At 40.5% G+C, this 26,819-nt stretch overlaps 1 protein-coding gene across 2 annotated transcripts in view; it reads right to left on the bottom strand.

Annotated features, from left to right (window-relative positions):
• Positions 1-26,819, bottom strand: part of acaca (acetyl-CoA carboxylase alpha) — a 263,482-nt gene that overhangs the window by 207,676 nt on the left and 28,987 nt on the right. For both annotated transcript variants that reach the window (XM_043718470.1, XM_043718471.1), the window contains 14 exons: positions 25,783-25,864; positions 24,382-24,480; positions 21,788-21,894; positions 15,649-15,759; positions 14,042-14,251; positions 11,234-11,404; positions 10,921-11,082; positions 9,919-10,082; positions 7,871-8,021; positions 6,351-6,454; positions 5,385-5,466; positions 1,671-1,816; positions 1,416-1,566; positions 827-961 (listed from right to left, as the gene is read on the bottom strand). In XM_043718470.1, the coding sequence (XP_043574405.1) occupies positions 827-961; positions 1,416-1,566; positions 1,671-1,816; positions 5,385-5,466; positions 6,351-6,454; positions 7,871-8,021; positions 9,919-10,082; positions 10,921-11,082; positions 11,234-11,404; positions 14,042-14,251; positions 15,649-15,759; positions 21,788-21,894; positions 24,382-24,480; positions 25,783-25,864 (1,875 nt within the window). The remainder of the gene's footprint in view (positions 1-826; positions 962-1,415; positions 1,567-1,670; positions 1,817-5,384; positions 5,467-6,350; positions 6,455-7,870; positions 8,022-9,918; positions 10,083-10,920; positions 11,083-11,233; positions 11,405-14,041; positions 14,252-15,648; positions 15,760-21,787; positions 21,895-24,381; positions 24,481-25,782; positions 25,865-26,819) is intronic.

Below are 26,819 nucleotides of genomic sequence, written 5' to 3'. Positions count from 1 at the left end.
AAATAGCCAAACGAGTTTCCTCAGCTTGTGCTTATTTGCCATTACATTCAGGTTAGTTCAAATGGGCAAAGAAGCGTCCATTTGTTCATGAAAGTTAACACCTGCTTAAAGTTCAACTGAGTTATAAACATTCCCAATGCCCTTGTCTAGATTTGCCATGCTAGAAAATTATCCTAAACATTATTACTCTTCTGTTTTGATTAGTTCAGTACAAGATTGACCCTGGGTGAGATACTTGATCATTTGCTGTTCTTTCCTGTGGTGAAGTGTCTCTGATTCATATAAACTCTTCTGGCTTCAGGGAAAACAAAAATTTCTATGTAAAGAAATAATCCAGACAAACCCACATCAATTAAATCTGGTGAAAGGCCACCATCGCTCTAATCTCGGTGACAGCATGCTGCCAAATAATCCTGGTTCAACAGAGTCACACCAATCCTGGTCAGTGTGTTGGTACAAGATGATGTGACTTTTTTTTTTAAATTAGTGTTTTCAATTTTCAAAATACACCAGTTTATGTGACTTTATTATTTTACAGCAACCACGTCATTAAAATGGTCATGAGGAAATAAAGGCAATTTAACATGTCAGTTTTTTGAAATTTTGCTTGGAATCAGCCATTTTTAAGAATGCATAGGTACGCTTTAATAAGAAAACCTTAGATTATATAATTTGCAACTGTATCACACAATAAAGCAGTTTTTCACACTTGTGTTTTTTCACAGAATTTTTTTTTTACTAGGTTATTCACAATGAAAACTACTAGTCATCCTTCACTGATAGGTTAATGAAAAGACATGTGGCTAACAGCTGAACAGTCTCCTACCTGCTGCACCCTGCTTGGATCATCCAGTTGCAGTTTGGCAATCACACAACCTGGTTCAAGAACAGCTCCTGGTCTTTTCACATAGTGAATACAGCCTGAAGCCTGAGCAACCAGCGTCATCACCATCTTCATCACCTTCATAAAAGAGAAAATGAATTTCACATTCATGAACTGCTCATACCTATTTTCACACTAAGTTCCACTGTGGAATCAGCTTTAATTAACTTGGTAGCACTGTGGTTCAGAGTTGCAAAGCTGTGTGGTCAAACCCTGCTACAGGACTTGAACAAATAATATTGACTCATACTTCATGCAGTACTGGGGCTAAGAACTATTCAGTGCTTCTTTGAATAAATAGTTTCAAGAAAATAACATTATAGAGCAATGCAGGAGTAAAAAACAGACATCAGAAATTAAAATAACATTGGTGACAAATCTTAAAAAACTGCACCAAGCTATGATGCCTAAGCTGTGCTTCTCTTGACACTAGTGTACCAAATAAGAGTATCTACCATGAACCTGTGTGTCCACTGCTCTACGATGAAAGCTTTCTTCAGATTCTTCATTTGTCAGGGTTTGGCATATTTACCTCAATTTCTGCAAAGCAGTGATCTGCAAAAACATGGCCACCATCTTCTACAGTGTATTGGATCAACTTTCCTGCCGAGGGCGAGCGTAACAGTGAGGGGTCATTCTCCTTTTCAAATACACAAGTCTTGTTGCCAATTGTAACACGATACCTGCAACAAGTATCCTGAGATTAAAACCCACCGTTGACAAAAAGGTCTAAAAAGAACACTTCCTTGAAGTGGCAGTCAAGAGAAAAGAAAATCCTGTTTCCCACCTGTCCACTTCCTCTTTCATGTACGAAGTGTAGCTGCTGCCATGGTAGGACAACAGCAAGCCACCATCACTCAGCCGATGAACATCCACCTCCACAAACGAGTTATTCATTATAACTACATAGCAATTAGGCGACTGCCGTGTAACCTGTGAATGGGGTGAACAGCAAGATTGATAACTTCTGGAAATGCTCAGCACAAATGAGGCTGCAATTTAAATTCTTTGTCAATCAGTTTAAAAGCATGTCCAGCACCTTCAAATAGATGCCTACCACTAATCTGTCACTGCCTGGCAGGCCTCAAACAAAGATTTGAATAAATGTTTCACCCTTCCACTCAGGATAAACACTACGTCAGAAGTAAAGGAGGAAGCTGCCTCATTCACTTGAAGAATGTTTGCTTTGCAATAACTGCAAAACAGTAAGAACAGCAGACATGTCTTTCAGACTCTAGCTTAGACAGTTGCAAAAGAATTCACGGTGGCAGAGCAACATGGGCAGAGAAGTAACAAATCACAAAACAAAAGCACAATGAAATAAAGAAAAATGGAAATGCTTTTGCATGCTTCCTCAGGTAAGTTCACATCCCTTTCAAAGCAGCACATTGGACAAAATTAATATTCTGGTGCAAGCAGTCCTCCAGCACCTTGTTTAATGTGCAAGGCTTCATGAGTGACTTTAGATGATGAGAGTTGACAACTAAGAATCACAGGGTAGGGGAGTCATCACAGTTGTACCCACACTTGCACATAATGTCAATTATTTAATTAAGGCATTTCAATTAAAGTCTCATCTGAAATCAAACTCAAATTGTTCATCACCTTTAGTTCTGCATCAGTTTTAACATGTTGATGGTAAACCATGGTGAGGAAGTGGAGAAAGGTGCTTTAACCTTTAAGCACATAGGGCATTTTCAAACTAAGACATGCATTCAACCAGCCGGGCCAACCTGGAATCAGTCCCAAAAGTGAGGCTGACATCATGCCAATTTAAGACTACTGATACCACCATATTATTGAAGTGACCTTTTCACTTCTGTAAGCTCTAAGACATGGAGCAGAATTAGGCACTTCAGCTCATTGAGTCTGCCTAATTTCTATAAAGATTAAAACTCTCTCTCAGCCTTGAATGTATTTAGCAACTCCGCCTCAACAGCTCCCTGTGGTAAAGAATTCCACAGATTCACAACAGTCAGAGAGGAAATTCCTCATCATTTATCTGTTTAGACAGTAGATTCCAGAATTCTTTCCTTAAAATACTCTCTTCCTTTAAGAGGATCATTCAAAACTTCTGATTAATCTATCCCAGTGATTCTTTCAGTGGGCTCAGCATCAAATACTCCTGTTTAATATTCCTCCTGTGAAATGCCATTGTACTAGGTAACAAGAAAATGGCTGAGGAACTGAATACTTACTTCACATCAGTCTTCATGTTGGAAGACAAGTAATTTTTCAAAAATTCAAGAGAATGAGGGGGCAGAGCTGAGTATGGTGGCCATCACCAAGGAGAAGGTGCGAGAAAAAACCAGAATGGCCTAAAAGGTGGATAAATCATCTGGACCAGATGGAAGACACCCCAGAGTTCTAAGGGAGATAGCTGAAGAGATAGTGGAGGCATTAGTGGTGATCTTACAGGAATCAGGGAGGGTCTCAGAGGACTAGAAAATTCTTAATGTGATACCCTTGTTTAAAAAGGGAGTGAGACAAAAGACAGAAAATTGCAGACTGATTAGCCTAACCTCGATTCTGGGTAAGATCCTGGAATCCATTGCGAAGGATGAGAGTTCTGAATACTTGGAAGCGTACAGTAAAATAGGGCAAAGTCAGCATGGTTTTGTTAAGGGGGAGGTCACGCCTGACAAATCTGTTAGAATTCTTGGAGGAAGTAATGAGCATGTTAGACCAAGGAGAGCCAACGTATGTTATCTATCTGAAACTTCAAGAAAGCCTTTGACAAGATGCCACAGAGGAGGCTACTAAGTAAGATAAGAGCCCATGGTGTTAGAGGCAATGTACTAGCATGGATAGAAGCGTGGCTGTCTGGCAGGAAGCAGATAGTGGGGATAAAAGGGTCCTTCTCACAATGGCAGCCAGTGACAAGTGGTGTTCTGCAAGGCTCATTGTTAGGACCACAACTTTTCACTTTATACATTAATGACCTAGATGAAGGAACTGAGGGCATTCCGGTTATGTTTGCATTTGATACAAAGGTAGGTAGAGGGACAGATAGCATTGAGGCCTGCAGAAGGATTTGGACAGGTTAGGAGAGTAGGCAAAGAAATGGCAGATGGAGAGCAAAGTGGAAAAATGTGAAAGAATAGATGCATAGATTATTTTCTAAAATGGGGAGAAAATTCAGAAGTCTGAAGTGCAAAGAGTTCTAGTCCAGAATTCTCTCAAGGTAAACTTGCAGATTGAGTTTGCAGTGAGGAAGTGCAATGACAGCATTTATTTTGAGAGGACTTGATTATAAAAGCAGGGATGTATTTTTGAGGCTCTATAAGGCTCTGATCAGGCTACATTTGGACTATTGTGTGCAGTTTTGGGTCCCACATCTCAGGAAGAATGCATTGGCCTTGGAGCGTGTTCAGAGGAGGTTCACAAGAATGGTCCCAGGAATGAAAAGCTTAACATGATGAATGTTTGAGGACTCTGGATCTATACTCAATGGAGTTTAGAAGGATGAGGGGGAATCTATTTGAAATTTACAGAATACTGAATGGCTTAGACACAGGAGATGTTAGGAAGATGTTTCCATTGTTAGGAGAGATTAGGACCTGAGGGCACAGCCTTAGGTTCAAGGCAAGACCTTTTAGAATGGAGATAAGGAGAAACTTTTCAGCCAGAGAGAGTGGTAAATCTACGGAATTCACTGCCACAGAGGAGGCCAGGTCATTGAGTATATTTAAGACCGAGATACGTAGGTTCTTGATTGTCAAGGGGATCAAGTGTTACAGGGAGAACGCAGGAGAATGGGGTTGAGAAACGTATCAGCCAAGATTGAATGGCAGAGCAGACTGGATGGGATGAGATGAATGGCCTAATTTCTGCTCCTATGTCTTAAGGTCAATCAATTTTGCTCTCATTGTAAGCTTCAAAAGTTCTAAGATAGAGAGTATTTAAAGCATAATTGTGAAATCAACTTATTTACAGACGATACATTAACCGAGAACTTGTCTGCTCTGTAAAATAGATACAAAAGGCCCCATTATTTTGAAGAAAAACTTGGGAATTCTTCCCTCAAGCCAATATTTATTCTGCAATGAGCATCATTAAAACAGCCACATTGGTCACCACATTTCTTACATTAACAGTGGCTACATGGTGCTATATAAATTCAGGTTGTTTTCTATTACAAAAGGTTCAACCTGAAAACACTATGCTGCACAGTGTGGCAGTTGTTCTGAAAAGAGATTGCTCACTTGGGACTGCATTACGACTGTGCAGTAATCTCAGCTCACAGATAGAAAAGATTCTAAAAGCCAATGTGAAAGATCGGCATCTAACTCACTGCATATCCAACATGTCTAACACAAATACAATTGCAAGACTCTATAGATGTACAATTCTCAGCAAAATTATACAAAAAATGTTTAAAATAAATTGCCTAGGCATACACTGACCAGAGGAAACCATTTCAAGTCAAAACAAAACAAACAAATCAAAAATGATGTCATCGGAGGGTTTGACAGGTGCATTTTTGCATTTAGGACTTTACCTTGAGCACATATTTCACCCCTTCATAGATGAGTTCCCCATCCACTGTGTTCAGAAGAGTATGAGCTGGTAAGACTTGACCCCTAAGGGAAGATTAGCAGTCAGATAATTAATACTGGTTGGGAAAGATGCAGCATGCGGTCAAATCTCCAAGCACCAGCCCATTCAAAGATCTGGATAGAGACTCAATTCACCAGAACTGTTTAGCCTAGGCAATACATAAAACAAATGCAAATACTGGATATCTATAACAAATCAGTAGATGAGGCAGCAGGGATGGACAGAACAGAAGATTTCATGTGTGGACCCTGGATCATAACTTTTGAAAAGGTTTAAACTCTAAATATAATCTCTGTTTCCCTCAGAATCCATGATGTGAGTATTTCTAGAATTTCAGTTACAGCACAGCTTTGTGAGAACTGAAATATAAATTAATTTGCCATTTTACTTTCACCTTCTAATCTGTAGTACTTTATAGTTATTCCTTTTACTTCCCTAATGTTTGGTGGTGGAAAAAAGGCTAGGGGTGGTCACTGAAGACATGATCACTCTTGGCTGTGGAGTTCTCTGGTCAAGCAGTTTGCTGATTCACTGTTTGGACTAACAGGAAATGTAGAAGCTGGTTGTTGTATTGGAGGGCTACCGATATCTGTGAAATACACCCCAGCAGTAGATAGTGCTAGAAGGTGCAAGTTATGACAATCCTTAGAACTGAACATTTTTAGGCATCTTTCCAAAAGCTGTAAGACACAACTATTATGATGTTTCTCATTACAATTATTTGGATTCTTTTGTAAACAACAGGAGCCAGAGCTCATAAGAGTAGGAATAAGCGTCAGCACTGAGATGACTCAGTAACAATGGACAATTGTGAGATGTCAATCTTATACACATCACAAAATTCCAAAATATAGCTGTTAAAGATATTTGGATAAAATTTTAAAAGTTCAAGGCCGACACAACTTACCTTTCCAGTGAGTGAAGGAAATTAGAGACACTGTTTCTGAAGGATTTATCTGCAACATGCAGAGCTCCACACACAATTCCCAACATAGTATCTGGCCTCTCAGCCTAAAGGAAGCAAAATTACACTTCAGAAACTATAGAAGCAGATTACTAAAAAAAAAGCTGTCCAATCTAAATTAGAACCATGAAATTATTATCACTTTAAGGTGATGTATCTGTGAATAAACAGGTCAAATCTGCTTCCTGGTGTGTAACTGAACCATTGAGGCCAGTGATTTAGATCTCCCATCTGTTCCATTGAGCTGAGTTAGTTGCCTGCAACTAAACTGGATAATACTGTCAGCCTCAGTACTTCAGGGTAACCGGTAAACTTCATTTAAGGGTCTTTGCTGCTCAGAGACTCCAGTCAGAAAGCGCATGTGTTTGGTCAGTGGTTAGGGATCAAGATCAAACTTGGCAGTGAAGATTGATTTTTGAGCAGAGTACTGAAAGCCAACTGGCCACATCATGGGTTACACAACTGCAATTAGTATGTTTGCAACACTTTTGGAAGTAGTAATGACTAAAAATTACAGAACACTGGATTGTTTACCTACTGATGGATAACAATTTCACTGCTGCAGTATCTATGACTTTGCACTAAGCAAAGTTGATTTCTCAATGATGTCAACACAGTCATCAAAATCTAATTGTCCTAAATGTGCAGTTAAGAGGAAGGGAAGCTTCACTTTATGTAATTTAAAACAATAAGACCATAAGATGCAGGAGCAGTAGGCCAGAGTATGCTCCACCATTCATTGACTTCATAGCTGATCTGATGATCTGCCACTCTACTTTCCTGCTTTTTCTCCATAATCCTGGATTTCCTTCCTAATTAAAAATCTGTTCATCTCAGCTTTGAATACAGCCCTCTTCAGTAATAATTTCACAGATTCACAAACCTCAACAAGAATATTCCTCATTTCCGCTTTAAATAGCACTCATTAACATTGTTTGCTTGCACTGTATTACCCACTTACTCATCAGTTGGCCACCGGTAACCATGAACTTGCACAGGACGGGATAGAGCAGAATGACAAAATGAGAATCAAAGCGCTAAACCTTTTTCATCTCAACCAGTTGGGTCTCAGGGCAAAATAAAAACATAGAGGAGACTGGAAATAGATCCCAGGCACTTGTGACTGGCTCTTCCCAATGGCTCATTTACTTCACCAATAAACAGGGCCTACCTCATTAAATGAGGTAGATATCTGGCCTCTATCAGAAACTTCCCACGATATTCCATTTTTGACATCAAATCCTAATGTTTGTGGTGAACTATTTCCACAATGAAACAAAAGAGTAACAGTTGACATACCACCACACCTTCCCTCCTCCCCCCACCATTTACTTTCATGCAATGAAAAAAAATCAGGCAAGTTAAAACAGCGACTAAATAATTGCCACCTGGTCCTCCATTACCCATTTGTGCGCTTAAGTTGAAAAATTGCACAGGTCTTCCCATTTGCCAAGTTGCAATACCTGGACTTTCTCTGCAATGAGCCGATCTAGCCAGCCAGTATCAATGCTGTTCTGTTGGAAGCTTTCTGTTTCCAATAATCTGATGAGGTATTCCACAGTTGTTCTGAAATCACCACGAATGGACAGTTCCTTCAGTGCCACCACCATGTTCCTATGGTGTGAGAAGTAACAAATCATGAAAAGTTCCCACTCGAGAAGAAAACATCACCATGTGCCAAAATAAAGCTTTGGTTGTTTTCCAGTTTGATAGTAGTTCCAAATCCATAAAGAAGAGAAGAGAATGTAACATCACTGTTCAGCTTGAACAATTGAAGTTCAATTCAGACAGGCACAGAAACATCACTTTTTTGGGAGAAAATAAAAACTAATGGTCATTTTTCATGAGCCCCAGACATCAAGCATTGATGGATTAGTGAATCATGGGAAATGAACGCTGAGGCTCAGTATTCAGCTACATATATTTTTTACACATACAGTAACTGATGCCAAGCAAAATTAAGAGTTGGTGCTGGCAGTAAATCTCTTCATGCAGAGGGTGAAAATTGTCTTGACTATTCTGCCAGGTAAGAGATTCAGGTGCAGATATTCCAAATGCTACGATGTTAGGCTGGGAGGCAATGGACTAACCACTTCCTCTCAGTTTGTCAACTGGATAAACTCAGATGTCACAGCCATGGTTTCAATTACAATCCAGGAGTTTTGGCTCCAAACCTTGGCATTACCTTGGAAATATTGCACTGTCTGAGATGTCATCAGTTACTCAAATGTTAAACCTAAAAGACATACACCTGAGTGAAAAAAAGTGATCCTGAAGCAAAAAGCTGGTAAATATCTGCCCAGCACTGGTCCCTCAACTAATATCAAACATATTTTCTTAATATGGATCCCAGGTTTTGATTATAGAAATTTTCTGTAAACAAAATCATTGAATCACAGAATCCTTACAGTGCAGATAGAAGTCATTCAGCCCATTGAGTATGCACCAATCCTCCAATTAGCATCCTACCCAGACCGATCCACTTACCCTCTCCCCATAAGTTAGCATTTACCAATGGCTAATCGACCTAGCCGCATATTCCTGGACACTACAGGACAATTTAGCATGGTCAATCCATCTAACCTGCACATCTTTGGACTGTGGGAAGAAAAAGGAGCATCCAGAGGAAACCACAAACACGGGGAGATCATGCAAACTCCACACACATTCACCCAAGTCTGGAATTGAATTCAAGTCCCCAGCACTGACAGGCAGCATTGCTAACCACTGTGCCACGGTGCTGCCAACTTATTCTGCCATTCTGCAGAATAAGAGAAACTTCAAAACAGAAGTGTTGCATGTGAAGCAACCTTGACAACATGCACACATATTAAGGTTAAATCCAAACACTATTTCCCTCCTGTCTTTGTTGGTCTTTCTGATGTTTACGCCAAAAATAAAACATGAGACCCAAAACTAATCACGTGAAGTGGTGAATCATTGGAACACAGAACACTGTGAAAGCTCAATTGATTATGTTCAAGAGAAAGATCAATTGATTTTTCTATACTAACAACATCAAAGGATATGGGGATAGTGCAGTAAAATGGTGTTGAGTTGGATAGTCAACCAGTGCAAGGTCAATCAAACGAGTGGTCTTCTCCTACTCCTCTTTCCTATGTTCCCAAGTTAAGCAATGGAGCAATAGACTTTGAAAGCAAGAGCAGTTTTTGTTCCCATTGTGCTTGGTTCCTAAATTGTACATCTCCCAAATGGGAGGTCCTGGGAAGAGCGATTGTGTGCAGAGAAATGGAGGGGGGGCAAAAGAAATTCAGAAATAGTAAGTAGTTGAATGATGAGCGCCATTTACTCCTCATTGTCAATCAATCATGTTAAGAAACAGATAAGCCACCCACCTACTAAAGGAAAATTCAAATTGCCAAAGAGTGGAAATTATGAAGAAAAAGGCAAACTTCTTAAAAGATTGGACAAGACTTGAGCAATGGCAACTCTTTCTCAATATAGAAAATGTATAAGGTTTCAATGAAAGAATAGGCAGGCAAGTACTAACGAGATGGCTTCTTCTCTGTTTTCGCCCCACGAGAAGCAATGTCCAAATTGAGAGTCTGCAAACTCATGGAGGCCTCCTGCTGCCGCCACACTGAAGTAACCCCAGACGTTCTTACTGCTGCGGAAATTCAACTCCTGCACAGTGCCGGAACTTGGCTTGAAACCCTGTCAGACAGAATAAAAGAACATCTGAAACTGTGAGTATCAAAACTCTCAATTACCACATCTGACCCAAGTAGTTGTTACCACAGATTTGTTACTTCTCACTCAAGTTGATTTAGTAGATTTTGAAGTCATTTGTATTCTTTGAACATGTGTAGGCCTGATTTTAATAACAGGCACTCTTGGTTTGAGGTTGTTAAAGGAATACTAGAATTCACCAAAATATTATATAGTGACTCAAAACAGAGTGTTCAATGATCTGCACAGTAACAAATAGAAGATGGACATTTGTACACTACTGTTTATCTTAGCCTGGTTTTAAAAAAGGGAAACGTTACAGAACAGAGGGAACATACTTCCATTTTGAGCCTGGTTACAGCACTGAAGTGGAAAATGCAAGCTAAAGACACAATGTAATATTGACCAGCTGTCATAATGGTCTACAACCCAAATGACTGAGTGCCTGGTGTGATAGCAATTACAGTGCTAGTCTGTTTATATAAGCACACACCAGCCAAATTAAATTACTTCAAGCCAACCAGGAGTTTCAAATCTCAGCCAGATCTGTGTTACAGCACCTCTCCAGAGGAATGGAAGAAAGGGCAGAACTGTAACAGGCTGCAAATTTTATCCTGGCACATTTTAATACATAGTCTACATTTGTCAGGTGAACAATAAATGATGTGCAATATTGAAAAATTCTGTCAACGTATATAGTTCTAACATTTTTTTGTGCAACGTAGACACTTTGTGGGAAGCCATGAAAAAAGCTATAGTTAAATAACAGAATTGATAATTTTGTTCATAATAAAAAATTCAAAGATTAAATATTTAATTTGACCTCATCTGGATTCTCACTGGTGATACGAGCGGCTATCACATGACCACGTGGACAAGGGGTGTTTGCTGAATTCTCAAAATCAATCGGTGAATCCCCCCATGGGGCAACTCCATACAGCATCCGAATATCCTTGATTCTGTGCAAAGGAATTCCCATTGCAATCTGAGGAAAAGTGCAAGAGCAGGAAAATATGTATCAGTCAAGCAAATTTAACAGTTTGTTTGAGAAACTCAAGGATAGAGATAAAAATAATGTATAATAACAATAGTGTGTAAGAGAATTCCTAAAGCAATCTAACTAATGCACAACTCACCTGCAACTGTGCAGAAGGCAAGTTTACATCTGCCACCATTTCAGTACAGGGATGTTCCACTTGAAGTCTAGGGTTTAGTTCCAGAAAGTAAAAACTTCCATCTTGACTGTACAGATATTCCACTGTGCCTGCACTTGCATAGCCCACCATTTTTGCTAGCTTCACTGCACACTGGAAAATAAATTTCAGCAATTAGTCGGTGAACAGTAAGGAGAAAAGTGATTTCCCAGTAAGTGAGAATGCACACCGGGAGTTGGTTTAAACTAACTTCATATTACATGAAAAATCTGTGATGAGATTTATTCCCCTAATAGCCCAAGGTCTATAGTGCATGATAATACATGAAAGAAGGGAGTGGGCATGGTGGCTCAGTGGTTAGCACTGCTGTCTCACAGCACCAGGGACTCTGGTTCAATTCCAGCCTCAGACCGCTGTCTGCGTGGAGTTTGCATATTCTCCCTGTGTCTGCTGGCTTTCCAAAGATGTGCATGTTAGGTGAATTGGCCATGCTAAATTGTCCATAGTGTGCAGGGATGTGTAGGTTGGGTGCATTAGTCAGGGATAAGTATTGGGTAGGGGAATGGGTCTGAGTGATTACTCTTCGGAGGGTTGGTGCGGACATGTTGGGCTGAAGGGCCTGTTTCCACACCGTAGTAATTCTAATGAACTAAACTTGAGTTTATACAAATATATTGATTATAATAGAGAGGGAACAACAAAACAGAAGTAACAGGAGTCTCACAGGTTCGAGCCCAGATAACATACTAGTTAAAATGGACAATGTTTATTTGTAATACACAAGCATCAGCTTGTAAAGCATCAGTGATGTCAAGGATGCAATGCTTAAACTTCCTTTTTACGAACCCCATGATTATTTTTTCAGGAGAAACCAAAACAGCAAAACTAGCACCAAATCTGAACAATCTGGATTCGATTATTAGATTACATTGTCTCTTCACCTTATACCCTTCAACTTAATATTGTAAGGTTGTCATCTGAAACATGCTTACTAAATAGTCAAATATGGCATGAATAAATTAAACTTTTTCCTTCATTTTGATACCATACGCACATATACCATGTGAATTTAAGGGAAGTACTTCCTGATTTTCAATGAAGTGATGTGAAGGCAAGCATAATATTGATAAAGTACTGACAGAAGCAGATGGTTACCTAATCCTAATTTTATTTCCCACAAGCCAGTATTGGCAGCAATACTGGGTGCAAGTCCCATTCCAGAGATTTCAACATAAAGTCCAGACTGACACTGAAACACAGCACTGAGGAATTACTGCATTGTTCGACAGTCCACGTTTCAGATGGGATCTTAAACCAAGACCCTATCTACCCTCTCAGGTGGATCATTAAAGTTTCCATTGCATTGTTTAGAAGAAAATTCTTACTTCACAGCAGTGATTTCAATCAAATATACTTGATTAATTGTAAATCAAGGGACATACAAAAATCATGGAAGTAGCTACACAAATGCAAACCTTTCTTTGATTTACTCTGCAACATTTCTCCCCATCTCTCAGTATTAGAAATAACAGAATTCACTGCATGTAAAAACCCTACACCGAAAGCATTTCGAAGGGAAGTCACAGCTGCAGTGATCATTTTAAATAATTCAATGAACTTAACAAATTACAGATCACCAATTTAAACACCTTTTTTAAAAAAATCAGTTGATATTAAGGGGGCTCTTCAAGTACTTCTATTTAGAACAGTAAACACTTTTTGGAGTACGTATTTGCAAGGCATTAAACATAGAAAACAGGAGAAGTGGGCCAACTAACCCTTTAAACCTGCTCCATCATTCATTATGATCACATCTGATCATCCAAATCAATAGCCTCTTGCTGCTTTTCCCTCATATCCTTTACCCCATCAGCCCCAAGCACTATATCCAATGACTTCTTGAAATCATACAATGTTTTCCATGGTTGCAAATTCCACAGGCTCACTCTCTGGGTGAACAGACTTCTCTCGTTATCTTCAATTGTGACCCCTGAAATATCCTATCTAGTCATGTTAGAATTGTATAGATTTTTATGTGATCCCCCTCATTCTTCTGAACTCCAGTGAATACAATTCTAACTGATTAAACTTGCCTCGAACACATCCTGCTGTCTCAAGAATCAATGTCCACATGGATATACACCTCAAAACAGCAAGTTTAGAAGTGGGTACTACATTAATCTTATATTCAGCTATAATGGCACAATACAACACTTTGAACACCATAGAGAGCAGACCAGCAGCTTTTCTCAACATTACACCCACCAGAGGCATCCAGTGTAGAGACTGTTGTAGTTTGCAGGATTAGCAGAAGAGCACCCTGGCTGGATGAAACTGCTGGGCACAAATAGATACTTGATGTTTGCCTGTTCCATGGGCCTGCAAACTCAACTATCCACCTGTATGGGTTCTCCTTATCCTAGGCATTGCTACAATTAGACCCAAGCAGGGAGCCAAGTAAGCAAGCCAAAGGTTTCTGTTCTCATTTCACATCACTTGCCTGATCGACTCCACCAGCAGATCGCATACATCCATGTTGAGGCCTGTCTGCCTCAACTCCCTCAGTGAACTAGCCTCTATTATCACTATGCTGGGACCGCATCTCAGGATGCTGCCACCTCAGCCTATCTACAAGTGCAAAGCTCTTTGAAAACATTAACATCCTAGGAAATCCAGGGACCACAGATTTATAACTACTTCAGTTAATACAACTCTGTTGCTTATCCCTTTTGAAAAATAATTCATTCAAATAGGTTTCTCAGTGGTACAAGCAAGATCTCCTGTACTCACCTTCTCCATGTTGTCAAACACTGAGGAAGTAGCAATTGTCGCAGGAGCTTCCTCAATAATCTTTTGGTGTCGACGTTGAACTGAGCAATCACGGCCAAATAGGGAAATTGCATTGCCATAGTGATCAGCAAGAATTTGGACTTCAAGATGGCGTGCATGTTTGGCAAGCCTCATTACAAAAATTGGAGAACCAGGGACCTCTGTTTGTACCTGAAAGAGAGAGGAAAATGCCAATTTCTTCTCCTGAAAACATTACACCAAATGGACAGGAACTGGAATCACTGGATGAATCTGTTTTTCTAATTAAATGGAAAATTGGGGTGGTCCTTTTCATTTCAAGCTAAACCTTCAGGCGAACTGTACAAGAAGTGCATCCAAAGAAATGAATGCAATGATAGATTTGCATCTACAATCATGCAAAATACCAAGAATGAATCATGTCTGAAGTCCCAACTACAATCTTGGAGAAAAGAAAAATAACTGTCTTGGATAGGTGGTGGAAGAGTGGAAAAAGAATGGGTGTTTTACCAAAATAAAATTATTGAAGGGAGGTGACATGCAGGAGTGTGGAGGATTGTCACTGGTTCAGTTGTGCACTGGCACATTTTTGATACTTGTGCACAGCTATGGAAATGTGGGAAAGATTCAGACCTGAGTAAGCCTCAGGTTCCTTTAGGTAACTGGATTAGATTTGGTATTATAAGACTGGTTTATAAATTGTTCTTCTATTCTTGGCCAAATTGGTGTATTGCACAGGATATCGTTCAACAGAACAATAAATACTGTAGGGAGGAAAGGGTAATTAATCAGTTTCTATGGGAGGATTAACATGATGAGCCTACCTCAGCTATAAACATTTTTGTGCAGCAGAACAATAATACACGGGTTTACTCTCAAGGAAGTAACTTTTCATTAATGTGCAACTTCAAATTATTTTAGTGAAAATAAATGAAAAAATCGACTGCACAAAATAAACAGTTTGATGTACACACAAAGAATTATGCTGATTCCATGTTCAAACAGACCTGACCACATTTATTGTTCAGGAACAAAACCAACATGCATCAAAAGCAATCTCAAGATACTTTCCAAATTTTCATTGAAATTAGTTCATCCTGCTGGCCAACCCACAAAGACAAACCACCTGAAGACAAACAGGCTCAACTGCTTCTCGCCATGTGTTAATTAATGTACATTATTCCCAATGCATTGTTTTTGGGGCAGTTAAAAAATGGCATTTACGATCAGGTTACAACTGTGCACAAAAGACCACTATTTGAACGAATTGATAACTATACGAGAACAAGACAAATCTCAAAACATCCAAGAGAATCAAACTTCTATAACTAGCTAAACAGAAGAATTTACACTATTATAGATCACCTTTCTCTATTACATAGAAAAGAATCCAGTGTAAACTTGAAGGAGACTCATCCGTTGCCATTTTCTGGTATCTATGTTTTCACTAGCATCACAGAAATTATAGCATTATAAGCTTGCACTACATCAGCATTATCCAAAACTACAGTTAACAGAAGCCAGGACACATGAAGTTCATGGCATTATTCAACAGGCAGCAGAATTAATCTTTTCTGTGTATCACCCACCTGCCTGAAAAGGTTCGGAAAATCCTCAGCTGCATTCACTTTTCTTATCCCTTTGCCACCTCCTCCTTCAGAAGCCTTGATCATCACTGGGTAGCCAATATCCTCTGCAGCCTGGCAATGCAATAAAACAGAAAAGGTCTGAAGATAAAATTCTACAAAACACACCCATATAGAACTATCAAACGTTTTGCAGAACTCAAGGCTTAGTGAAATAATTGTTAGTTTAACTAGGAAGAGGTGTGGTAAGACCATAGGATATAGGAACAGAATTAGGCCATTCACCTATCAAGTCTGCTCTTTGAATTATGGCTGATTTGTTTCTCAATACCATATTCCTGACTTCTCCGCGTAACCCTTGCCCACTTACCAATCAAGAACCTATCTATCATCTCCATCTTAAATGCACTCTATGACTTGGCCTCTACAGCCCTCTGTGGCAAAAAGTTCCACAGATTCACCATCTCTCTGGCTGAACCTCCTCCTTTCAGTACTAAAATGTCATCCCTTCACTTTGCAGCTGTGCTCTCAGGTCCTAGTCTCTCCCACGAGCAAAAACATTTTACAGAATCAGACCCTTGGGCCCAACTAGTCCACGCTGATCAAGTTCCAAAACTAAACTAGTCCCACTTGCCTGCATTTTGCCAATATCCCTCCAAACCTTTCCTACTCATGTACTTATCCAAATGGCTTTTAAACTTTTTAACTTGTACTTGCATCCACCACTTCCTCTGGCAGTTCATTCCAGACATGAACCACCCTCTGTTAAAAAAGCTGCCCCTCACACCCCTTTTAAAAACAAACAAACAAAGTCTCCTCTCACCTTAAAAATATGCCGCCTAGTTTTAAAATCCTCCACCCTAGGGAAAAGACCGTTGCTATTCACCTTATCTATGCTCGTCCTTGAAACTCCTATGTCCCAGTGAAAAGTTCCAGCTTATTTTTATTAACTCCAACATTCCATTTCCAGCAAAATCCAAGTAAATCTTTTCTGAACCCTCTCCAATTTAATGATATCCTTCCAATGGCAAGGTGACCAGAAATGTACACAGTACTCCAGAAGAGGCCTCAATGTCCTCTATAACCTCAACCCGATGTCCCAACTGGTTGTCAGTTTGTTTGCTGAGCTGGTAGATTTGTTCTTAGATATTTTGTCACCATGCTAGGTAACATCATTAGACAGCCTCCGTTGAAACACTGCTATTCTGTCCCTCTTGCTATTTATGTGTCTTGGTGTGTTGTGGTGGGTGACATCACTTCTGGTTCTTTTTCTGAGAGATTGTTAAAAGGGGTCCAAATCGATATGTTTGTTAATGGAGTTCTGATTTAAATGCCAGGCCTCTACAAATTCCTGTGCGTGTCTTTGTTTAATCTGTCCCAGGACTGATACATTGTCCCAGTCAAACTGTTGTCCCTCTTCGTCTGTGTGTATGGATTCTAGTGATAGTTGGTCAAGTCTTGTGGTGGCTATTTGGTGCCCATGATGTCCCAACTCCTAAACACAAAGTTAGGAGCAATGAAGGCAAGTGTGCTAAACAACTTCTCAACCACCCTGCCTACGTGTGACACAAATTTTAAAGAATTATGTACCTAATCCCCTAGGTCTCTCTGTTCTACAACACAACCCAGGGCTCTGCCATTAATTGTACCATGCCTGTCCTTGTTTGTTTCATCAAAATGCAATACCTCACATTTATCCAAATTTAAACTCTATGTCCACTCTATCCAGGCCTCTTGGTATTCTGTTAGCTTCGATCAGATCCACTCCCACCATTCTTCTGAACTCAGAGTTACACAGCCAGAGTCCTCAATCACTCCTCATTTAACAAGCCTGTCATACCCCTGGGATTATTCTTGTAAACCTTCTCTGGAGCCCTCCAACACCAGCATATTCTTTGTTGGATACTGGGGTCAAAATGGCTCACAATATTACAAATGCATTCTGCCCACATCCTTATACAGCCACAGCAGTACATGTCTACTCTTATATTCTAGCCCTCTTGAAATGAATGCTAACATTGCATTTACTTTCCTAATTGCCAATTGAACTTGCATGTTAACTTAAGAGAATCCTGAACTAGGATTCCCAAGTCCTTTTGTGCTTTAGATTTCCAAAGCCTTTCCCCAGTTAGAAAGCAGTCTACACTATTAAATACACAATTCTTCCTAACAAAGTGTATAAACTGTACACTTTCCCACATTGTATTCCACCTGTCACTTATTTGTCCACTCTCTGAGCCTGTCCAAGTCCTTATGCAGCCTCCCCACTTCCTCAACACTACCTGTCCCTCCACGTAGCTTTGTGTCGTCTGCAAATTTTGCAACAATTCCTTAAGGATCTTCGTCCTGATCATTAATGTATAGCATGTATAGCTGTGTTCCCAACACAGACCCCTGCAGTCACAGGCCACCTTTCTGAAAAAGACCCCTTTATCCCCACTCTCTGCTTTCTGTCAGACAGCCAATCCTTTAACCATGCCAGTTTCTTGCCCCGAACACCATAAGCTTTTATCTTATTTAACAGCCTCCTGCAGAAATCCAAATAGATCACGTCTGCTGGCTCTCCCTTGTCTAACCTGCTTGTTATCTCCTTGTAGACTTGACTCACCTTGATGAATTAGTGCCGACTCAGCCTGACTTTTACCATGCACTTCCGAGTACTCCACAAACACATCCTTAATAATGGACTCTCAAAATCTTACCAACAACTGAGGTCAGGCTAATCAGCATCTAGTTTCCTGTCTTTCTCCTCCCTCCCTTCCTAAACAGGAGTGGTACGTTAACAATTTTACAGACTTTTGGAACCCTCCCTGACTCCAGTGACTGCAGAAAGATCACCACCAATGCCTCTACAACCTCCTCAGCTATATCCTTCAGAACTCTTGGGTGTAGTCCATCTGGGTCTGGATAATTTATGCAGCTTCCCCAGGACCTTTTCCTTAGTGATAGCCACTGACCTCTCTCCCGCCACCGACTGTTGAAGTTCTAGTTTGCTGCTAGTGTCTTCCACTGTAAAAGCTATTGCAATATACTGTCGCCATTTCTTCCCCAATTCTACTTCTCCACCCCTCATTTTACAGTCCTCCAATGTCCACTTTTTCCTCTATCTTACTTTTACAAATTTAAAAATCTCTTGCAATCTTCTTTTATATTACTAACTAGCTTACTCTCTTATTTCACCTTCTCCTTGCTTATTGCTTTTTTAGTTACCCTCTGCTGGTTTTCAAAGGCTTCACAATCCCCTGAACAATGTCTCTACAACCTCCTCAGATATATCCTTCAGAATTCTTGGGCGTAGTCCATCTAGTCTAGATGATTTATCCTTCGTGATAACCATTAAATTCTCCTCCACCCCTTGATTAAGGTCTTTTGCTTTTATGCTGTCCCTGACATCCCTCGCCAGCCATGGCTGCCTTGTCCTCCCCATTGCACATTTCTTCTTCCTTGGAATGAATTTCTGTTGTCCCTTGAAACTCCAGCCATTACTGCTCCACAGTTTCCCTGTTAGGCTCCCCTTACAATCAATTCTGGCCAGCTCCTCCCTCTCTGTAGTTACCTTTGTTCAGTTGTAATACCGTTACCCTCTAATTCAATCTTCCCCTTTTCAAACTACAGGGTGACTTTATCATATTATGGTCACTGCCCCTTCAGGTTCCTTCATTTTAAGCTCCTTAATTAAGTCTACCTCATCACATGTTACTAAATCCAGAATTACCTGTTTCTTAGTGGGATCTACCTGCTACAAAAAAGATCTCAGACAAATTCCATAAATTCTTTTTCTTGAAATCTGCTACCAACCCGATTTTCCCAGTCCACCTGCATATTGTAATGATTTTCTTATGTGCATCTGTCTTCTGACTTATTTTCTGTCCCACATTCCTTTGCAGTTCCTCAACACTACCTACACAGATTATATGCCTTCCAATTCTATCACTTTTTGATATTGATTTGATTTCATTTCTTACTAAAAGGTAACCGCCCCTCTGCCTTTCCTTTCAACAGGATATGTATCCTTCGATATTTAGTTCCCAGGTAAAAACAATGACTGCAGATGCTGGAAACCAGATTCTAGATTAGAGTGGTGCTGGAAAAGCACAGCAGTTCAGGCAACATCCGAGGAGCAGGAAAATCGACGTTTCGGGCAAAAGCCCTTCATCAGGAATAGAGGCAAAGTGCCTGCAGGGTGGAGAGATAAAGGAGAGGAGGGTGGGGGTAGGGAGAAAATAGCATAGAGTACAATAGGTGAATGGGGGTGGGGATGGAGGTGATGTAATCCAGGTAGCTGTGGGAGTCGGTGGGTTTGTAAAAATTGTCTATGTCAAGTTGGTCGTCATTTAGGGAGATGGAGAGGTCCAGGAGGGGGAGGGAGGTGTCAGAGATGGTCCAGTTAAATTTAAGGTCAGGGTGGAATGTGTTGGTGAAGTTGATGAATTGCTCAACCTCCTCGCGGGAGCACGAGGTGGCACCAATGCAGTCATCAAAGTAGGAAGAGGTGGGGAGTGGTGCCTGTGTAACTACGGAAGATGGACTGTTCTACGTAGCCAACAAAGAGAGACAGGCATAGCTGGGGCCCATACGGGTGCCCATGGCTACCCCTTTGGTCTGGAGGAAGTGAGAGGATTCGAAGGAGAAATTGTTAAGGGTGAGGACCAGTTCAGCTAAACGAACGAAAGTGTCGGTGGAAGGGTACTGTTGGGGACGTCGGGAGAGGAAGAAACAGAGGGCTTGGAGGCCCTGGTCATGGCGGATGGAGGTGTAAAGGGATTGGATATCCATGGTGAAGATGAGGCATTGGGGGCCAGGAAACAGAAGTCTTGGAGGAGGCGGAGGGCCCAGCCCTGATCCCCTTACAGCCATATCTCTGATACTCACCAATTTCAAATTGTACAAGCTCATTTACCTTGTTTTCTAAACCACGTGAATTTAAGTGTAACATACTTAGTCCAGTGTTGACTGCCCTCTTCTCATAGTTGGCCCCTTATCTGCTGTGCTTGAAGTTAGATATTCTGACCCTTTCCATACTCTCTGTTACACTACTTGTTCTAGAAACTTTAACAGCCTCTGCTGAACCCTCCCCACCTTTATGTTTGCCATACTTTTCCATTCAACTGAACCCATCATTTAGTTTAAAGCCCTATTCACAGTACGAGTTATGCGATTCACCAAGACTCTGGTCCCAGCATGGACTCTGGTGGAGCCCATCCCTTCTGAACAATTCCCTCTAATCCCCAGTACTGGTACCAATGTCCCATGAATTCAAACCCATTTCTCCCACACCAATCTGAGCCACACATTTACCTATTTCGTCATGATGAACCTGTGCCAATTTGCTCATGGCTCAGTTAGTAACTACTTTTTTTAATTATGCTTTGTAATTTAGTCCAGAGATGCTCATATTCTCCTACCATAATCTCTTTTCTCTTTCTATCCACATCATTGGTACCTTCGTGGAACAAGGCAATCGGATCTTTCCCCTCCCACTCCAGGTTCCTCTGCAGCCCAGATATCCTAAACCCAGGCACCAGGCAGGGCAACACAGACTTTGGGATCCTCAATTCTGGCGACAGAGTTCTGTGTCTATTCCAGTGACTAAACTGTCCCCAAATACAACTACATTTATCTTTTCTCCCCAAGTACCACAGTGCTATGGTCAGTATGCTCATTCTCTCTATAGCTCCCACTCTCATCCACACAGGGAATACGCATTTCAAATCTCACTGCTGGAGCTGTGAAATTTCTGCTGCTCTAATGACATGAAAGCAGGGGTAGATACCAGTGAACAATTTAGTTATGAAACCAACTTTACAACCAACCTTCTGACAGTATCAAGGACTGAGTTTATTGTTGCCACTAATTCTCACCAGTGGTCTCAGGTGGGAAATAAAAGATTTTACAGAAATTATGCTGTTTGAGTGACTGTTTTGTTCACAAAATGCTGTGCTGTTTACCTTGTAACAGCAATTGCATTTCAACAATGTTTCACTAGTTGGAAATTGCTGTGGCACACTCCATAAGCATGATATAGAATTACCTGACATTCTTGGCTGCTTCTGTGTGAACCATTGCACCAGCCTCGTTATTTTTTGGAACATTACCACAGACCTACACAGTGGATGAACAATTAAGGGACTGCTCCTCTTACCTTCATACCACTCTCCACATCTGCAATACAACCTTTTTCATACAGCTCAGAAGGAACGCTCACGATTAGTTTCAATGGTTCCGTTTCAGTCCACTCAATAGTCAGCCCTAAGACAAGAAGTTTAAAGCAAATTATGCTTTCATAAAGCAAAGAAATAATCTGGATCTGGTAATGGGTTGACAGGATGGTGAAGAGTGTGGGGAATACAACAGAAATAAATAATATTCTAATTCAAGCTCACATTAACAACTTTCATTTTGCATGACATATTTTTTCCTAATATGACAGTACAGTGAAGTCACATGTTGGGCTAATAGGTGAAAGCAAAAGTATGACGGACTACGCCAAGAGGGACATTAACAACTTTCATTTTGCATGACATATTTTTTTCCTAATATGACAGTACAGTGAAGTCACATGTTGGGCTAATAGGTGAAAGCAAAAGTATGACGGACTACGCCAAGAGGGAATGCCTAACCGGCAATATGCACACCCCTTCTGGTAGTTAGCCATTAGGAACAGCCTGATCACTTCAACTCATCAAAAATGTCTAGCCTATTGACCGAGGGAACCCAGGAGTGAAGAAGAAAATAAGGATGCTGCAGTTGGAGACAGGAGGCAACCGATCAATTCAAAACTTAAGTGGATTCAATGATAGACCAACAGATTTTACATACATTCTGACTTCAGAGTAAAGAAGTCGTTTCTAAGAGGTTTGTCCTGAATAGTACATTTTTAAAATTTCCTTTTCCCAATGACTCACTCATTTATCAAAACATTTTTTTCTAAAAGTCAGTTCTTTATTCAGACCAGTCTATCAACTAAAAAATATGTAGACTTAGAAATATATTCAGTGAGCTATCACAGCAATATTTCCCACTTAACAACTAATTTTATTCAATAACCACATATGAATTAGAGTCTACTCATTTCTTATCAAATGAGAGAGTGTTTATAGATATTATACACTGACAGATGAGATGGTGGGACAACAGATATATTTGTTCATTTCCACTCCACCAATTGCTGTGCTTTTGTTTACTTTTTTAAAGATTTCCGATGCTAGCACTGTACAAATAAAAAAAATGATGCAGCATTGTTTCAAAGGATCTATTTGCTAATGTTCTATATCAGAGTAACTTAATATCAAGAAATGAATGTTGCTTCAACCTTGACTCCCAGCAGCCTTGCATGACTACAACAACAGAAGTTAATTAAAGCAACACTAGTGCACTTTGTTACACCTCACTAGGGTAGCATCCGGAAAATCAAGTCCCTCTATTGCCAGAGTCATCAAAGAGTTAAAGATTTTACAAAAGTACGCAAAATTGTCTAATTTATCTGCCTTTGAAACTCAGGATGGTAGAAAGCAAGGGCCAGATTTTTGTACTTAACAAGGATTACTATTTATTACAAATAAATAGACCCTAACTACAAGTAAACAATTATGAACCATTGACATATAGCTCTACTAGTTAAAACTCTAACCCTCATGCAAACAGACACAAAACAAAAAGGGTATTTAAGAGAGTAGAGAAATACTGGGAAGTTAGTTCAAATGTTCCAGTTCACAGGGTTCACTGAGATGTTCTTTTTGGCTTGCCAGGACCAGCTGCACCGTGATCTTCCTTCTCAAGATACTTTTACTTGCAGGAGGCACAAGGTTCACAAAGTTTCTGATTAACTGGTTAAAAGCCACAACTTACAGCAACTTGCGAGGGAAAATAAACTCACTCTCGAGGCATGAAATGTTTTTTTTCTTGCAGAGAGGACAGCGCTTTCCTTTCTAAAGGTCCGATGACTTCTGACTAGACACTTGCAGACATATGATATTCAATTACCTGGGAACTTATCATATTGCTGTTGGCAGGCAGAAGGCCTGCCACATTGACAACTGGTCACCGTGCCACAAACCAATCAGCTACCTGTTGCCAATTGAACTTCTCTTCACACTCAGCCTTGGCTCCAGCTCACCTGTAGTAAAACACCCCTGCTACTTGAACAAACAGCAGTGGAAACAATTCTTATAGTGTGCCAGTAACCTGCTTTTAAAAACTGCAGTAATACTTTGCATAAGCCTTGACTTTTAACACAATTCCTTTCCCATTTCAGTCCACAAACAAAAACATAGAACAATAAGTTATAGCCTTTACAATTTAAAAAAGGCATTTGCACTTTATGTTTTACTTCAAGTCAATACAATTTTCACTCCCTTTTCTCATAAAGGGATTCATATTACTAGGGGAGAAATGCCTCAGTGCCCACACCCATCAGGTACCTCAACAAAGTTAGGGCAAATAACATGATAGATCACTTCAGTACGGAGAACATTACTCCGCTGCAAAGAGGAGGGATCCCACACACACACTACTTCGCCTGGAAACACTGAGGTTAATCTAGACATTTAACTGTTACTCATCAACCAAAAGATATTTCCTAACTTGAGTCTGCTGCCTCTGGTCATAAAACAGTTTGACAATCAAAAACCTGTTGTAAATGGACTTACCACACATCCTGCTGTACCCAATCTTCCAGTAATAAGAAAGTCTCCCCATCTAATTGTCCAAGTTAAAACCATGAGATCATAGACTTACCACTGCCACTCCAAGGGAGTGTGGGGATTCCTGCAGTCTGCGCAACTATAGAAGAGGCAATTTTATCACCCAGTGCCCACATAGCTAGACTTGGAGGACCTAAAGAGAATAAAAAATACTTTGAATAAAAAATCTCAGTTCAACATGTACAGCACCAGAAGATGATGTAACGATATCTCTAAACAGCAATGGTACTCAAATGAAAGCCTCACAGTGGTGAATGATATTAGAGCCTAATGATATAGCAAGTCCTCAAAAATCAAACCGAAACAACATGCTTCCAAAGCAAACCATTTCCGATTCTGTACGAAGTACAATAGGGGCCAAGGATAATACAGAGAATACCATACTGTAGTAAAGCAAGGAGCATTTTATACCCAACATGGTTATCTAGTTTTGGAGCAACTGGCAATGAAAATGGATCATACTAAGATGGTGACAGCTACAGAAAACACTACTTAGTTACAATTCATTAATTGTTATAAAGTACTAAGACAGGGGATTGGCTCAGTTAGCATGACAGCTGGTTTGTACTGCAGAGTAAGTTCAACAGAATGGCTTCAATTCCCACGCCAGCTGAGGTTACCATGAGGTTCTTCTTCTAAACCTCTCCCCTTGCCTGAGGCATGGTGACCCTTAGGTTAAACAACTACTGGTCTCCTCACTCTAGCGAGTAGCCCTATGGCCTGGTAAGACTATGGCAACTTTACCTTTTTACTAAGACATCAATGGCGTGCTGCTGTTGACAGAGTCACGAATGACACAACAACCCTGCCCCACAGACAAGGGGAATTAAAACATACCAGGAAATTTGGTCAACATGGGCAAATTAAAAACAAAGACAAAAACAAATTGCAGCAGTTTTTCAATACGGCACTGGACTGCCAAGCGTTACTTTTGTGCTCAAACTCTGGAATGGAACACAAACCCCAAACCTGGTAATTCATAGGGGAGACTGAAATCAACTGAACCACAGTTGACTGTTATAATGCTTTTGGCTCCAAATCAGAAATTTGCTGTCTCATGCCCCACTCCAGGACTTTAGCATGGAACATAGGTTGCTCCACTGTTGGGAGGTACCATTTTGCATATTAAATATTAATCCAAATGCATGTTTGAAAGGACAGTTAAAGACACTAAAAGAACAAAGTTTTGTTGACCTGCTAACCTTCAGCCCTTAATCAAACAAGTTAACCAGTCATTTTACAATAATGAGATCCTTCTGTGCAATTAGCAGTCACATTTACCTGCAAATAAAATTACTGTAAAGCACTTGCAACACCTTGATTACATAAAAGAAGCGGTACAAGTGGAAGTACCTTCTTTCTCTAAATTCCCCGTAACTGATGATTTAAGCAGAATCTGGCAAAGTTCCACTTGACCAGAACAAATATCTCTTACCCATGAAAGCAATGCCATGTTTATGGAGAAGTTCCGGTAGTTTGGGGTTTTCAGATGCATGGCCCCAGCCTGCCCATACTGCCTGGAAATGAAAAAGATATCACAAATCAGCATACATTCTTTACACATCATCACCGTGTAAACAAGATTTAGTCAAGGTAGCAATAAAGAAATAACAAACAGCTGCTGGAATAAACCACTGGCCTTAGAATGACAGACCCACACACAGATTTGAAAACAATAGACAATAGGTGCAGGAGTAGGCCATTCTGCCCTTCGGGCCTGCACCACCATTCAATATGATCATGGCTGATCATTCTTAATCAGTATCCTGTTCCTGCCTTATCTCCATAACCCTTGATTCCACTATCCTTGAGACCTCATTCCTCAAGAAGGGCTCATGCCCGAAACATCGATTCTCCTGCTCCTTGGATGCTGCCTGACCTGCTGCGCTTTTCCAGCAACACATTTTCAGCTCTATCCAACTCAGTCTTAAATGAATCCAGAGACTGGGCCTCCACTGCCCTCTGAGCATTCCACACAGCCACCACTCTCTGGGTGAAGACGTTTCTCCTCATCTCTGTCCTAAATGGTCTACCCTGTATTTTTAAGCTGTGTCCTCTGGTTCAGCACTCACCCATCAGCGGAAACATGTTTCCTGCCTCCAGAGTGTCCAATCCTTTAATAATCTTATATGTCTCAGTCAGATCCCCTCTCAGTCTTCTAAACTCAAGGGTATATAAGCCCAGTCGCTCCAGTCTTTCAGCGTAAGGTAGTCCCGCCATTCCAGGAATTGACCTCGTGAACCTACGCTGCACTCCCTCAATAGCCAGAATGGCTTTCCTCAAATTTGGAGACCAGAACTACACACAGTACTCCAGGTGTGGTCTCACCAGGGCCTGTACAGCTGCATAAGAACCTCTTTGCTTCTATACTCAATCCCTCTTGTTATGAAGGCCAGCACGCTATTAGCCTTCTTCACTACCTGCTGTACCTGCATGCTTACCTTCATTGACTAGTGTACAAGAACACCCAGA

The sequence above is a fragment of the Chiloscyllium plagiosum genome, chromosome 28 (genome assembly GCF_004010195.1).
Source record: "Chiloscyllium plagiosum isolate BGI_BamShark_2017 chromosome 28, ASM401019v2, whole genome shotgun sequence".
Taxonomy (NCBI): Eukaryota; Metazoa; Chordata; class Chondrichthyes; order Orectolobiformes; family Hemiscylliidae; genus Chiloscyllium; species Chiloscyllium plagiosum.
Note: the sequence above shows the minus strand (reverse complement) of the source record. Positions and strands in the feature narration are given on the sequence as shown.